At 42.8% G+C, this 12,260-nt stretch overlaps 1 protein-coding gene across 1 annotated transcript in view; it reads right to left on the bottom strand.

Moving 5' to 3' along the window:
* Nucleotides 1-12,260, bottom strand: part of ADAMTS17 (ADAM metallopeptidase with thrombospondin type 1 motif 17) — a 205,812-nt gene that overhangs the window by 164,202 nt on the left and 29,350 nt on the right. The window contains exons 4-5 of the mRNA XM_009289472.2: nt 1,094-1,177; nt 348-505 (exon numbers count right to left, since the gene is read on the bottom strand). Of these exons, the coding sequence (XP_009287747.2) occupies nt 348-505; nt 1,094-1,177 (242 nt within the window). The remainder of the gene's footprint in view (nt 1-347; nt 506-1,093; nt 1,178-12,260) is intronic.

The following is a 12,260-nucleotide window of genomic DNA, read 5'->3' as shown; positions in this document are numbered from 1 at the left end:
GCTTATCCTCCAAAACCTCACCTATTTTTTCCACTTATACCAGCTGGTGTGAGAAAAAAGTATCACCTCTGCTACAGCCATGTCTTGCCTGTACACTGACTACGACAATGCTCTGGTTCAGGAGGAGAGATGCTTTTGCACAACCTTGTTAAGAACACACAGAAACAAGACAAATCACTTTCATCTGAGTCATCGGAGCCATCTGAACAGCATGTAGATAGCAAATGTATCATCATCATCATCATCAACAGATCTTTTTCTTGGATTACTGCTAGACCAGATAACCCCATCATTGACTATGGGCCATTATTGGTTGAAGTAAACTGATAAACCAGTCCTCACTATACCTGGTTACAAAAACAGCAGCATCCACAGGAGGGGTGTCATCCCTCGCGCCAGGAACCTGGTTGTTACCAAGGTATTTTGCCCCACCATATTCTTCATTTTGCCATTGACAAAAGCTCTCCAGAGACCTCTCTCCATGATGCCCGATAGACAACTTCGCCTTTTGGAAAAAAAGGGATGCAAAAGAAGAAATATCAGTCACAGTCTTTACATAAAGCATTAGGCCTCTGATGAAATATCAGAGGCTCAAAGATATAGATGTGATAGAATGAAAAGTGCAAAACCAGCTTCATCTGAGCAGGTGAACTAGGAACTTTGGAATCCACACTGACTTCTGTCATTTGATCTATAGAACAAACTATCAGCTGGCAGCAGTCATAAGCTTCTAATACAGCACTACATTCAAAAGTCTCGTAAGTCTGGAAGTTATATATTCGATACCAGAGCCATATAATTTTAATCTTTGTAACAGTTAACTCCCGAGACTGGTTTGCAACTGTAAGTGGGCAAAGATTTACCAGGAAGGATAAATAAAAGGACTGTAGCTCCTTTCACTCCCACAGCCCCCTATACTTCCCACCTTTAATACTGCCTGGTGTAGTGTGGCAGGCACTACTTAAGATTTGTGACCATGTGGCCAGACATGCCCCACTTCCCCCCACCCCACCCCAGCACGAGGATCCTGCTCTGCCTGTGAGACTACCACAGTACAATTATAGCAGCAGGGTAAAAATGAGTTAGAACTCACAGGACGATTGCGGAGCAGGACTAGTTTGGTCACTCGAATGCTGACTTTAATTCCAAGACTTTGATGTTGAAACATGTTGTACACCTGTTAAAATGCAAAGGAAACATCCACAGTGGATCAGTAACAATACCAAGACCTAGTAATAGTTGAAGGAACTAATTGTGACTGAAATTAGACATTTGCCCTTCAAAAAACTGACCCAAAACAAACCCAAATGGGTTGTGCTACTACACTAAATAAAATAAAGAATTTTTAAGAGCTACTGTGTTACCACTCTAACAGTTCCACTACTACAGCATAGCTAAAACACTTGCAAAACCACAGTAGGTTTGCTCCTACCACACTGCATTTGGCTTCACCACCTGACCAATTCATCGCAGACTAATCTGAGCAAGATTCAGCATTCAAGGACAAAAAACATTAAAAAACAAAACAAAAAATACACAAGCTAGTTGCAGAAAGAAAAATACTTTTAACTGGAATAAACAAGAGAAAAAGGGTTGCTGCGCAACAAAGGAAAGGAAAGAAATATTCCAAAGGAACTCTAAACAGAAACCAAAGTCTCAGGAACATGGATATACATTATGAAGCATCCAACTAATATGGATCTTCAGCATTTAAATATCAGAGATATCTGAATGCAAGATGAAATAATGGTGTGTTTTAGACTTCAGGAAATAGAATGGAAAAGCAATTTCCCTCTGTTATTTTCATATCTTATATAAAAGAATAGTAATAAGGCAACACATAATGACAGAAGCCTCAGGAAATACAAAAATAGCACCGGAAACTACCTTACTACTTTCTCCAGATTTTGCATTCCAGCTCAGATACTTCACCTTATTTTTATAGGTTAGAACATAAGATCTTAATTGGTGCCAGAATTTTATTCCACCCATTTCTCCATGTACAAAAGCTTTAACTAGACTATATCAAAAAAGGGGAGGGAGGGGCTTATTTTAAAGAAGTTTAAAATACCCCATAACCACCTTTGGATTAATATTGTATTCCCTACTCAGTCAAAAAAATAAAATCAAGACCACTGAAGACAGACTCTTGACTAATGGGAGGCAGGATTTGGCCTCAGGTAAGCTATATTCCTTACTCACGTCTCGTTTGGCTAGAAATATCACGCAAGCTCAGCTAACTTCCTACAACAAACCCAAGACATGAAAACATTTTGAATAGTATGTTTTCAACGCTTGGTATTTTTCCTATTTGTACAAATACTCAGGAATGTGCTCAGTGTAAGAGTGTTTAAGCTCTTTAGTGTTTGGGGTTGGATTTAAGCACACATGTAAATGTTTCCTATAATTTAGGCACAGATTGCAAGACAGACACTACTCAGTATTTGACCCACTGACCTTCAGTACAAGCACAATAAGCCATTTATCTTCCCTGCGGCTGGTATACAAATGCATATAAGTGCTGGTACTATTTACTTAGCTCGGGGGTATGTTAGTAGAGTAGCTAAGGCCTCTCACTACAGACCTGGGGAGATAAACTTGACACTTGCAGAGAAGGGATCTGACAGTTGACCTATCTGTAAATGAAGACCTGGACATTCAGCTGAGAGGGTCAATGGGGCATCATGCTGATCAAGTCAATCTCTCGTGTACCACTACAGAGACTAACAAACATTTGCATGTGATGGATGCCTTTGATTTGCCTAGCTCACTGCTAGCTCTGACCATCCCATAAAGTTTCTACTCATAAAACGAGAGTACGGCAAACAGGTTCTTATCATTAAGCCTAATGGATGATGGTGCTTGCCTTTCCATCAGAGCAGACAAGCTGCCTGCCTCCAGACCCAGCACAGAGAGATCCAAACACCACTGACTTCAAAAGGTAGTTTTGACTGGCAAAACTTGCATAGCAAGAACCAGCTGCTGGAGAGTTTAGCATGTCACTTTGAAGGCTGTCAGCCCCTCTTCCTTTTCTCTTGTGCTCTCCTAAGGATAACTTCAACTGCATTTGTATTTGCATCCATCAGTCATCACAGAAGAGCCCAACCTAGCTAGCAGCAGCAACAATTGGATACTAAACCAAAAAGACAGGAGGCATGCAAAAGAGGCTTTACTTTGCTTGTTTATTCAAGATTTGTTTGCTTATTCTCTTAAATGGAGCCCAAAGAAGCCCCAGATTGATGGTAGTTTGTGTTGCCTAGTAGGAACAATAACCTTTCCCTCTGGTAAATAAGCCTGACTGGTACAAGTGGCTGTTCTACTTCAGCACAACTAAAGCGTTCAAACACAATGCAACTAGAGAAGAGACAGACCCTTTCTCATCAGAGATCTGCTCCAGCTAGCTCTGCTTCCATCCTCCACTCTGAATGCCTCAGAGGCTGAACCAGACTTTTCAGTCCATGAGCTCTGACTGGATTAAAAGGGAGACGCTTGCTTCAGTGCAGTCAGACTGGTTCCTTTGCACTGCAATCAGTACTTTAATGTGTGTCCAGGTAAACACACTGTAACTTGCCTGACACCACAGTGCTGGCCTACCAGACTCTCATAATGACAGGATGCTGATTATCGCTGCGGCACAAATCCAGGTGTATTAGCAAAAAGTGTTTCTCCTGATGTTTTAGGATAGACAGTGTGCAGAATTTTGAAGATGTGGTGCAAACAAAAGCGGCAGTGCATATTCTGGCCATGCTTACGAGTTGTTTAACTACAAGGACGAATCTCTACGTAGAAGATTTAGTACTGGCAAAAGGCAAGAAAGTACGACAGCTAACAATACCCACATGTTGGGGTAAATAATTTCTTCATGAAGTTTCAAAAATTTTTCTGAGATGGATAGACAGTTGCCAGAGGAAGAGCAATCATTTTTTTTCCATGTTTCCTACAACTCTGCACTGTTTCTCAGGATTTAAAGTGTGATCATAATAAGCTCAGCTGAAGAAGACATTAGCACTGTGATTTAAGATGGTCCAGCACCAGAACTGCAGGACACTGTCAAAATATCGCATGTACAGTTTCCAATCTTCTTTCATGAACCAAGCTGAAGAGTAGAGAGACATCTGCAGCTTCATCTGCCTTCACTGATTCTTCTATTTCTTTTCCTGTTAGCAAAAAGCCCCCTGTAAAGTTTTATACAGAAAGGTCTACATAGATTTAGCTGGGAACTGTTCACAACCCACCCACAAATAAACTTGTCTTTCAAAATGAGCTAAGATCTGCAGGCAAATTAGCAAGAAAACAGACCTAAAAGTGTGCCTGCAAATTGGTCTGCACAAGCAAACATCACCACCCAAACAGCTCTTACTCATTAACCAAGTGAGTAGAGGACGTATATTCTCATCACTGTACTGAGAGGACCTTCTCAATTAAAACAGAGTGCAAGACAGTTCTGCACAAGTGATTTGCCCTTCCATTTAGCCCAGACATAGGACTGTGAGATGGAGACACGGAGTTTGAGATTGAGAGGCAACCAGCCACGTGGCACTTGAGCTTCTCTGACTAGATGCCTGCCAGACCCCACCCAGCTGCTCTCTCACAACCTCTCCTCAACAGGACAGCAGGAAAAAATAAGATGAAAAATTCATGGGTCGAGATAGAGTTTTACCAATTACCGTCATAGGCAAAACACACTTGACTTGGGGAAAATTTAATTTATTGCCAATTAAAGTAATTTGTATAGAGGGAAACAAAGATAAATTAAAACAACACCTTCCCCTCACCTCATCCCACCACTTTTTCCTAGGCTCAGCTTCACTCCTCCATTCCTGACTCCTCTACCTCTTTCCCCCTTACCCAGAGCCGTGCAGGGGGATGGGGAATGGGGGTTGTGGTGAGCCCGTAACAGTTTCTCCTTCCTCCTCACACTTTTCCCCTGCTGCAGCATGGGTCCTCTCCATGGGCCACAGTTCCTGTCAGGAGAATCTGTTCCAGTGCAGGCTCCTCTCCACAGGCCACAATATTCTTTGGGGAATAGCCACCTGCCCCACCATGGTCTCTCCGCAGGCTGCAGGGCAACCTCTGTTCTGGCACCTGGAGCACCTCCTCCTCCTCCTGCTCTGACCTGAGTGCTCACACAGATTTTTCCTCGCACTTTTTCCTTCACTGCCCATGCAGCCTTTTGCCTTTTCTTGAATATGTTTTCACAGAGGCGCGAACAGCTTTCCCGATGGGCTCCACTGTGTCCTGCGGTGGGGCCATTGCAGAGCCGTCTGGAACCAGCTGTGTCTGGCATGGGGCAGCTCCGGGTCTCACAGAGGCCCCTGCAGCCCCCCACTGCCAGCACCTTGCCAGCTGCGCCCAATACACTATCCTTTTAAATGAAAACCCAAACTGTCTCAAATCACAGTCTTTAAGGCTAGAAGGAACCCCAGTGAGAAGACAACCAGGCCTTAAATGACTTGATGAAAAAATATGAGACTGAGTTCAGCACAGGTTATTCACAGCCATTTTGGCAGCACACAGCCAGTGTTAAACCAGACTGTGCGAGGTAGGTTGTGCCCAAAGGAAGCATCACGGAATCCAGGTGTCTTTAAAATAAAAGAATTCAAATCCATAGGTCTTTCCTGCTAGGAGTCAGATTCCATCATGGCAGCAACCACCTTCTGCCCTTCTCACCCAGCCTGCAAGGAAACCATCACCCACAGACTTGGCATGTCAAAGCTGTTCAGATACCACGTCCAACTGGCTATCATTGGCACATGAGCTAACAGTGCCAAGTGAGGTGGCTGAGATAATTGGTACCAGGGGAAGAGGAATGGGATTTCCTAGTGCAGATGTTCTCAAGATTTCCTGCTGCACGGACAACATGCATTAATAGAGAGACTGACTCACAGACACCTCCCTTCCCACTTGCAATACCGTGGGCCACCCTCCCTCAAGCCTGCAATTGCATCACACCCTTGAGGCTGCTATGACCGCTTCCAACAGGGAAAAAGTAAAAATATTTGGGGTATTTTAGAACCTTTTAATAAAATAAGGCAGCTGGGAACACAAGCGTCAGCTGCATGAAACCCGCTAACACACTGCCGTGGAACAAAATGCAAAGGTTACTGTTTTAGGACATCACCACACTGTCAGAAAGCAGCTTGCCTGGAAGAGCAATGGAGGTTCTTGGTCACTAGGCTGAAGGGAAGGGATGTGAAAAGTTATCAATGATGTGGCTGAAGTGTGGTCATGACCTGGTTGCCCTGTTGCAGGTGAACTTCTCTGCTGTATTGACTTCCATTCTGTGAGGAGTCATCAAAAGTAGAGAGAGTGAGCTTCGGAAACAGAAAGAGGTATGGTAAAGAGTCATATAAAACAGACAGAAAAATGGAAGGGGAAGTGTAGAAGAACAAGAAAAAGAATAAAGCCCGTCTCTGATATCTCCCTCCTTCATCTGTATTTCCCTGACAGAGCTTTACTGCACAGAATGCCCTAGAGAAAACAGAAAAGCTTGAAGCCTGAACCATCCTTCTCCTCCTCCTCTGTTTGCATTCCTCCTGCCTGCCTTTCTCCTTATAGCTTTGACATGGAAGGGACAGAATAAATACAGCTTCGGCATGAGCTGTCCAGGCCTGCCCCAGCATGCATAAAGCACAACCTAGACATGAGGAATTGGGCTAAGAGAGGAACTAAACTACATCAGTTCAATTTTTTTTAATTCTCAAAAGCTTCCTCTGCAGGTGGACGGTGGGAGGGAGACGTGTGTGTTTCAGATGTTTTGGAGTTCAGAACAGCAACCCTGAGGGTAAATTGACTTTTTTCTTTTTTCTTCCCTAAGCGTTGCACTCAAGCGAAAGCCTCCCCATTGCCTTGGCTGCTGGACGACGTTTGGACAGCAGAAGCATTAGTCAGGTTACTGAGGTTGTCTTTCACTTGTTTTGAAAAGTGCTATAGGATTTCTAACACCCACCTAAAGCCAAGCTTTCAAATCACCCCATTAAACATTATGAAAAAGAACATATTCATGGCTTTTTATAAGATACAGTTGACATAACTCTTTCTCCTGGGGCTGCTGGAGTGAAAAGATAAATCTGTGGACAGTGATCAAATACTTATATCCTTTTCCCTTACGTCCCTGTTCTCATCATGAAAATTCCGGATCAAGGTAAGAGAGCCAATTACCAGTGGCAGCTCTGGATCCTTTATGTGCCAGCCCCCAAGAGCACAGAGATATAAATCCACCAATGCATGCATGATAAAAATGATTTTATCTGCTTCTTTAACATCGAAAAAACTCTCACAGGTGAAATCCAAAATGAAAAACGATCTGCAGAGTGTAAAATAAGGCTTCAGAGAGTAAACCAGTATTATTCCTTAAGAACAACATAAAAATTTTCCCTCTTAATAACATCCAAAAGATCACTAAAACGTCAAGTTACTGCTTGCTGCTGCAAAGAGCTTCCACGCTAATCGCATGGCTTAGCAACAGCTGCAGGAGAACTAACACATACTACTACATAACTTATCCCTGCATGCTGTATTCTCTCAGAAAAAGGCAAGCTCAAAACCAAGTCACAGTTGTAATTTATTCCAAAACCCCCAAAAATGCACTTAGGGGAGAAAAAAAAAACACACCTCTTTTTTAGTTTTTCAAACCCATAGAAAGCAGCTTTTAAATTACTATGTTGCGGTCTTGGAAATTCAGACATCTCTGTCCCTAAATGCTCAGAGGGTCAGTCTGAGTGGGACTTGGTTTGCAAAGTAAGCTCTGCACAATTGCAAGGAGCCAACATTCACAACTTGCTGTTCAGGTACTAGCTGAAACCAGTCACTCCTCATCATTAAAAACACTATGGCCATGGACAGAACTTTCCAAAGGGTCTCATACCTCATTTATCATGTGCTTCAGAATCATTTGAATCAGAGTTTTCTCCAAGAAGCTGAAAGCATAAGTCATGAAGACCAGCCACAGTAGAGGCCAGTGCAGTTTGCCTGTCTGTGAGGACAGAGAATCTCCTTTTTGTCTTAGTGGCCATTTCTCTCAGATGAAAAGAAAACACAACAGGAAACAAAAGCATAAAACTCCTGCAAGAAAGCAGTGCATGCCTCATGCTTCGGAACCCGCTCCTGAACCAAGCCCAAAATGGCAGCTATTGTAAGCAGATACACAGAAACGCAGGGGAGAGGAAAAGAGAAAGCCAACGCACTGGTCTTCTAGTTGCCAGCTGAGAAACCTGAAGTTCAGTTTAGATGAATCCATGAAGTGTCACAAGAGCAACACAGGACTTCATAAGAAACAGAACATCCATCCAAACAGCCTCCACAAGGATGAAATGCAATGAGAAGTTATAGTTGCCAGATGCAGACTAACAGAATGGGTGAGCAAAACAAGCATGCTTTACCACAAAGGCACTTTGTTTTGGAATTTAGAGAAAGTCCTAAACACTGGCGGCTACTGAAGAAGGGCATGAATGGGAGATGCACTCAAGCCAAAGGATGCAAAGGGGAGACGAGAACTGAAACGCAAACACTGCAACACCGCCCAAAAGCTCAATATCAAGGGAGTTTAACTTCGAAAAATAAATCAGCACCTATATTTAAGTAGCTGGTTTTGCATTTCTATAATTCTGCTGCTATCTCTCCCTGTCCATGTCCTTACATCCAGCATGCCCATAAACTCACCGCCTCGCTAAGGCTGCAGATGTACATGGTGGCATTTGACAACTTCTTTACCAGCTTATTTTTTTTTAACATTATGACAAAGCCATCAGGAATTGCCCATTAGGAAAATCATGTTGAATCAAATACCTTGCCAGAAAACAAGAAAAGATTTCATTTTAGAGGTGGTGACTTTAAAAAAGTGAACTCAAAGCCCTGGAACATGCTTGTTCCTACTCATACATTACAGAGTACCTTAGAGGGAAATTCTTCCATGATCTTGGAAAAATCTGTCTTACAACTTCAAATAGTAAATGGAAGAGCTTGCACCTCTACAATGACATTCAGAAAAAACAAGTACCTAAAATGTCAATCTATTCTCTGTTCAGGGGGATGGTCAGAACTACAGAATATCATTAAAACCACAGCATTTGCTATATGAAGTACTACCTGTTATCTCTGGGTTACAAAAGGGGTTTGCTGTGTTTCTTAGCTGTTATTCTAGAGGAGGGTGGTGGTTTTTTTCCCCCCCTAAGATTCTCATTTACCGAGGGAGCAATAAAACAGTATTTTGTAATGCTTTTTCCCTTCAGAAATTCTTGTAACATAAATTGATATTAAATACTTTAAGGCAGATCACTTTATTTAAAATGTCTATAAATATAAAATGCATTAATAAGACCTCTTAATGCTTGTTTTGTGGTTTGACAGTAAACGTAATGGCTTACAGAGAGGAGTTAAGTTAATATACCCCTGACCAGTAACGTTCTATTTGCTTAAATGCAAGCATCCAAGCCAAAATTAACATTCTGGTTTCTTTTAGAGGCAGCCCGCCATCCTGCAGTGTAGCTGAATGAGCACTGCCTAATATCATGGGGCAAATCCTGTCCCCCAACTAACAGTCACAGAAGGCTGACAGAAGTCGTACCAAGGCAGGCAGGAAACAAAGGTCCCAAGCAGCCAGGAGGCCTTCATTTGTGTGGTTACATAGAGCACAACTGATCCTGCACCAGAGAAGGATGCAACAGATGTTGCCCTAAGGAGTTAGGACTGTACTGTTCCTCATAGCTCAGTTTTACGGATGAGAAGCTACCACACAAAGATTCACCGTGGCTGGTTCAGACACTACCCAAAGAGTGTGGCTGAATGAAGAGTTCAGCTAAGGCCTACCTAAACTACATGACTATCCTATCTCTCTTCCTGAAATATATTTTCTGAATTATTCTTCAGCCTCTTTTGCTGGGATGAAGATCAGCTTTCATTATGGCAAATGGAATGTTAAAATCCCCTTTGATTTCACCCTGTTTTATAGCCTCAGAATAAAGGATTTATGCAACGATGACAACTATGTGTTTGCCTATTATTATTCCTCGGTACCTTCTGATCTTGCCAGCCACTCACAACCAGTTTCCTCAGGGAGGTAGAGGCCTGAAAGATATTACATTCCTACAAGTGTGGGAATGTAGGTGGCCAGACAAAGGAGAGACACTCTGTCAGCGCTCCTCTGAAGGCTGAAAAGCTGAAACACAAATTCAAATCCTATCAGACACCAGAAAAACCACATGGGTGAGCCCCTAGGAGCAATGACTTAACAGTGGGAAGCATTTCAGCTGGACTTTGCACCTTAGGAGATGTCAGATAAATGTGTTCCTCAGCCAAGACTCCTCTTCCATGCACACTCTCTAGTGTCTAATAAAGGGGTGAGCTCACACTACAGCATCAGAAACTAGCTTAAAAGTCCATCAGCCAAATCCATTGGAAACCAAGCTTCAGTATTTGTTTAGTAAATGGGTTCGGAGAACCCAACCCATCTATCAGCACCTCTCCATACATATATATTCACACCTGGCAAGCTGATGTTGCTGAGATGTTCTGCAGTACTCCTCAGCCTGGAGATACAACAGTATTCATGGCCATCTTTTGTTTAGGACTTGGTCTATCAGTGTACTCAACCCCAACAATCTTCACAGGCCGATAAAGCTATGCAACATAGAGATGCACTAGTGGCCACACTGAAATAATTAACCTTTTGGCACTTGGATCATCAAGACAGATGATTAGACATGTGTTTTAAAAGCTCTCACAGCCATAATGCCCTGTCCCAGCCCCAGCAGAACTGTGGGGCGCAATGGCAGATTTTTATTATCTCACTGATGAATCAGTGCAGAACAGATTTTAGGAGGACCCCTGGGCTGCCACTGCAAACAAAAAGCATTCGTCACCCCTCTTGAGGTCCCAAGCATCTGACATAAGGAAGAAACTCAGCCTTGACACATACGTTATATCTGAATATGCATTTCTGTTAGTTCAAAAAGTAGACTTGAGAAGCAGATTTGTTCAGAGCTGATTATGACGTATGTTCTGCCTGCTCACTGCAAAGCTGGTATGTGAATTTAAAAGTGGAGGACCGTGGCTTTGAGAAGAATAAGGCTCTTGTGCCCCCAGCAAACACATCCTTAAAGGCAAGAAAGCCAGTAAGTAGACCCTGAAGTGACCGTGGCATGAATGGCTTTGTTGCAAGAAGACATTTCCTACAAACCCATCCAAATAAACGTAGAGACACAATGAAGCCCTATTAAGTGACTATTGTCACAGCATGCTAGAAGGCAAAATAAAAGGTAGAGGAAGGGACACAGAAAAGCAGCTTGTTAATGGAAAAGACTAGTTAAACTCCCTGCTTAATCAGCAAAGCATTTCACTACAGGAGGCCTCCCTCACACCAGTGCTTGACAAAGGCATACGAGACCTCTTAAAAAGCTGTTGTCCCATAGCTGGATTATGCACTGAGCATCCATCACTCAGCTCTTCACTAGGAAGCATGACCAGTCAATTACTATTAAGAACTGTTATTTTTTTGCAAGCCAATTTGCTGCTCATGAACAACAACAGAGCAGTAGTCAGGAGAATGAACTGTTCCTGGATGTTACAATAGCATGGGCAGAGGAATACAAGCTTCCTCCAAGAATTCCTTGTACAAATGCCTCTGGAAGGACCCCTGCCGTCTCTGAGCAGAGTGTTCAGTGTCCACATCCAATTTAGCCATTATTTTCTTTATTGGCACTGCCAACAAGTGAGTGAGCGAGCGCTCATGGCGAGAAGCTTTGTGTTCCCTTATCAACTGAGACGGAAGGCTTAACTACTAGGACAGGTAACAAATTAACACCCACACTTCATATGAGCTTGCAATTTCAAAAGGCTCTCCTCACTCCTGGCAGATTCTCTGCAGAATTTCTAGAATGCTTCGAGAGCCCAACTCCATCAACTATTCAGAAGTACGATCAGCGCCACTTCACGTAGCACAAGAGGTCCTGGGGTAAAGAGAACGGGATCAGCTGGCAGTTCGGTGATAAGTTTGCCATGTTTTCTACAGCAAGGGAGGCAGCCATTTTCATTAAGTAAAAATCAGAGACAAAAAGTGTTTCTAACTGACTTAAAGCCAGGTTTTCTGCTGGAAATCAATATGACTGCTGTCTTCAATAACACTTTGCCTGCTATGACAGTGACCCACAGAGAAATATCTCTTATGAAACAGATCTGCCATGGAAATCTTTAGGAACCCAAGAAACGTCATGTCAGACAAGACCATCTATCCACTCCGGGATACTATCTTCCAAGGTATTCAC

This window comes from Aptenodytes forsteri, unplaced genomic scaffold, assembly GCF_000699145.1.
Source record: "Aptenodytes forsteri isolate BGI_AS27 unplaced genomic scaffold, ASM69914v1 Scaffold605, whole genome shotgun sequence".
NCBI classification, from domain to species: domain Eukaryota; kingdom Metazoa; phylum Chordata; class Aves; order Sphenisciformes; family Spheniscidae; genus Aptenodytes; species Aptenodytes forsteri.
This window is presented reverse-complemented; position numbering and strand designations above follow the sequence as displayed.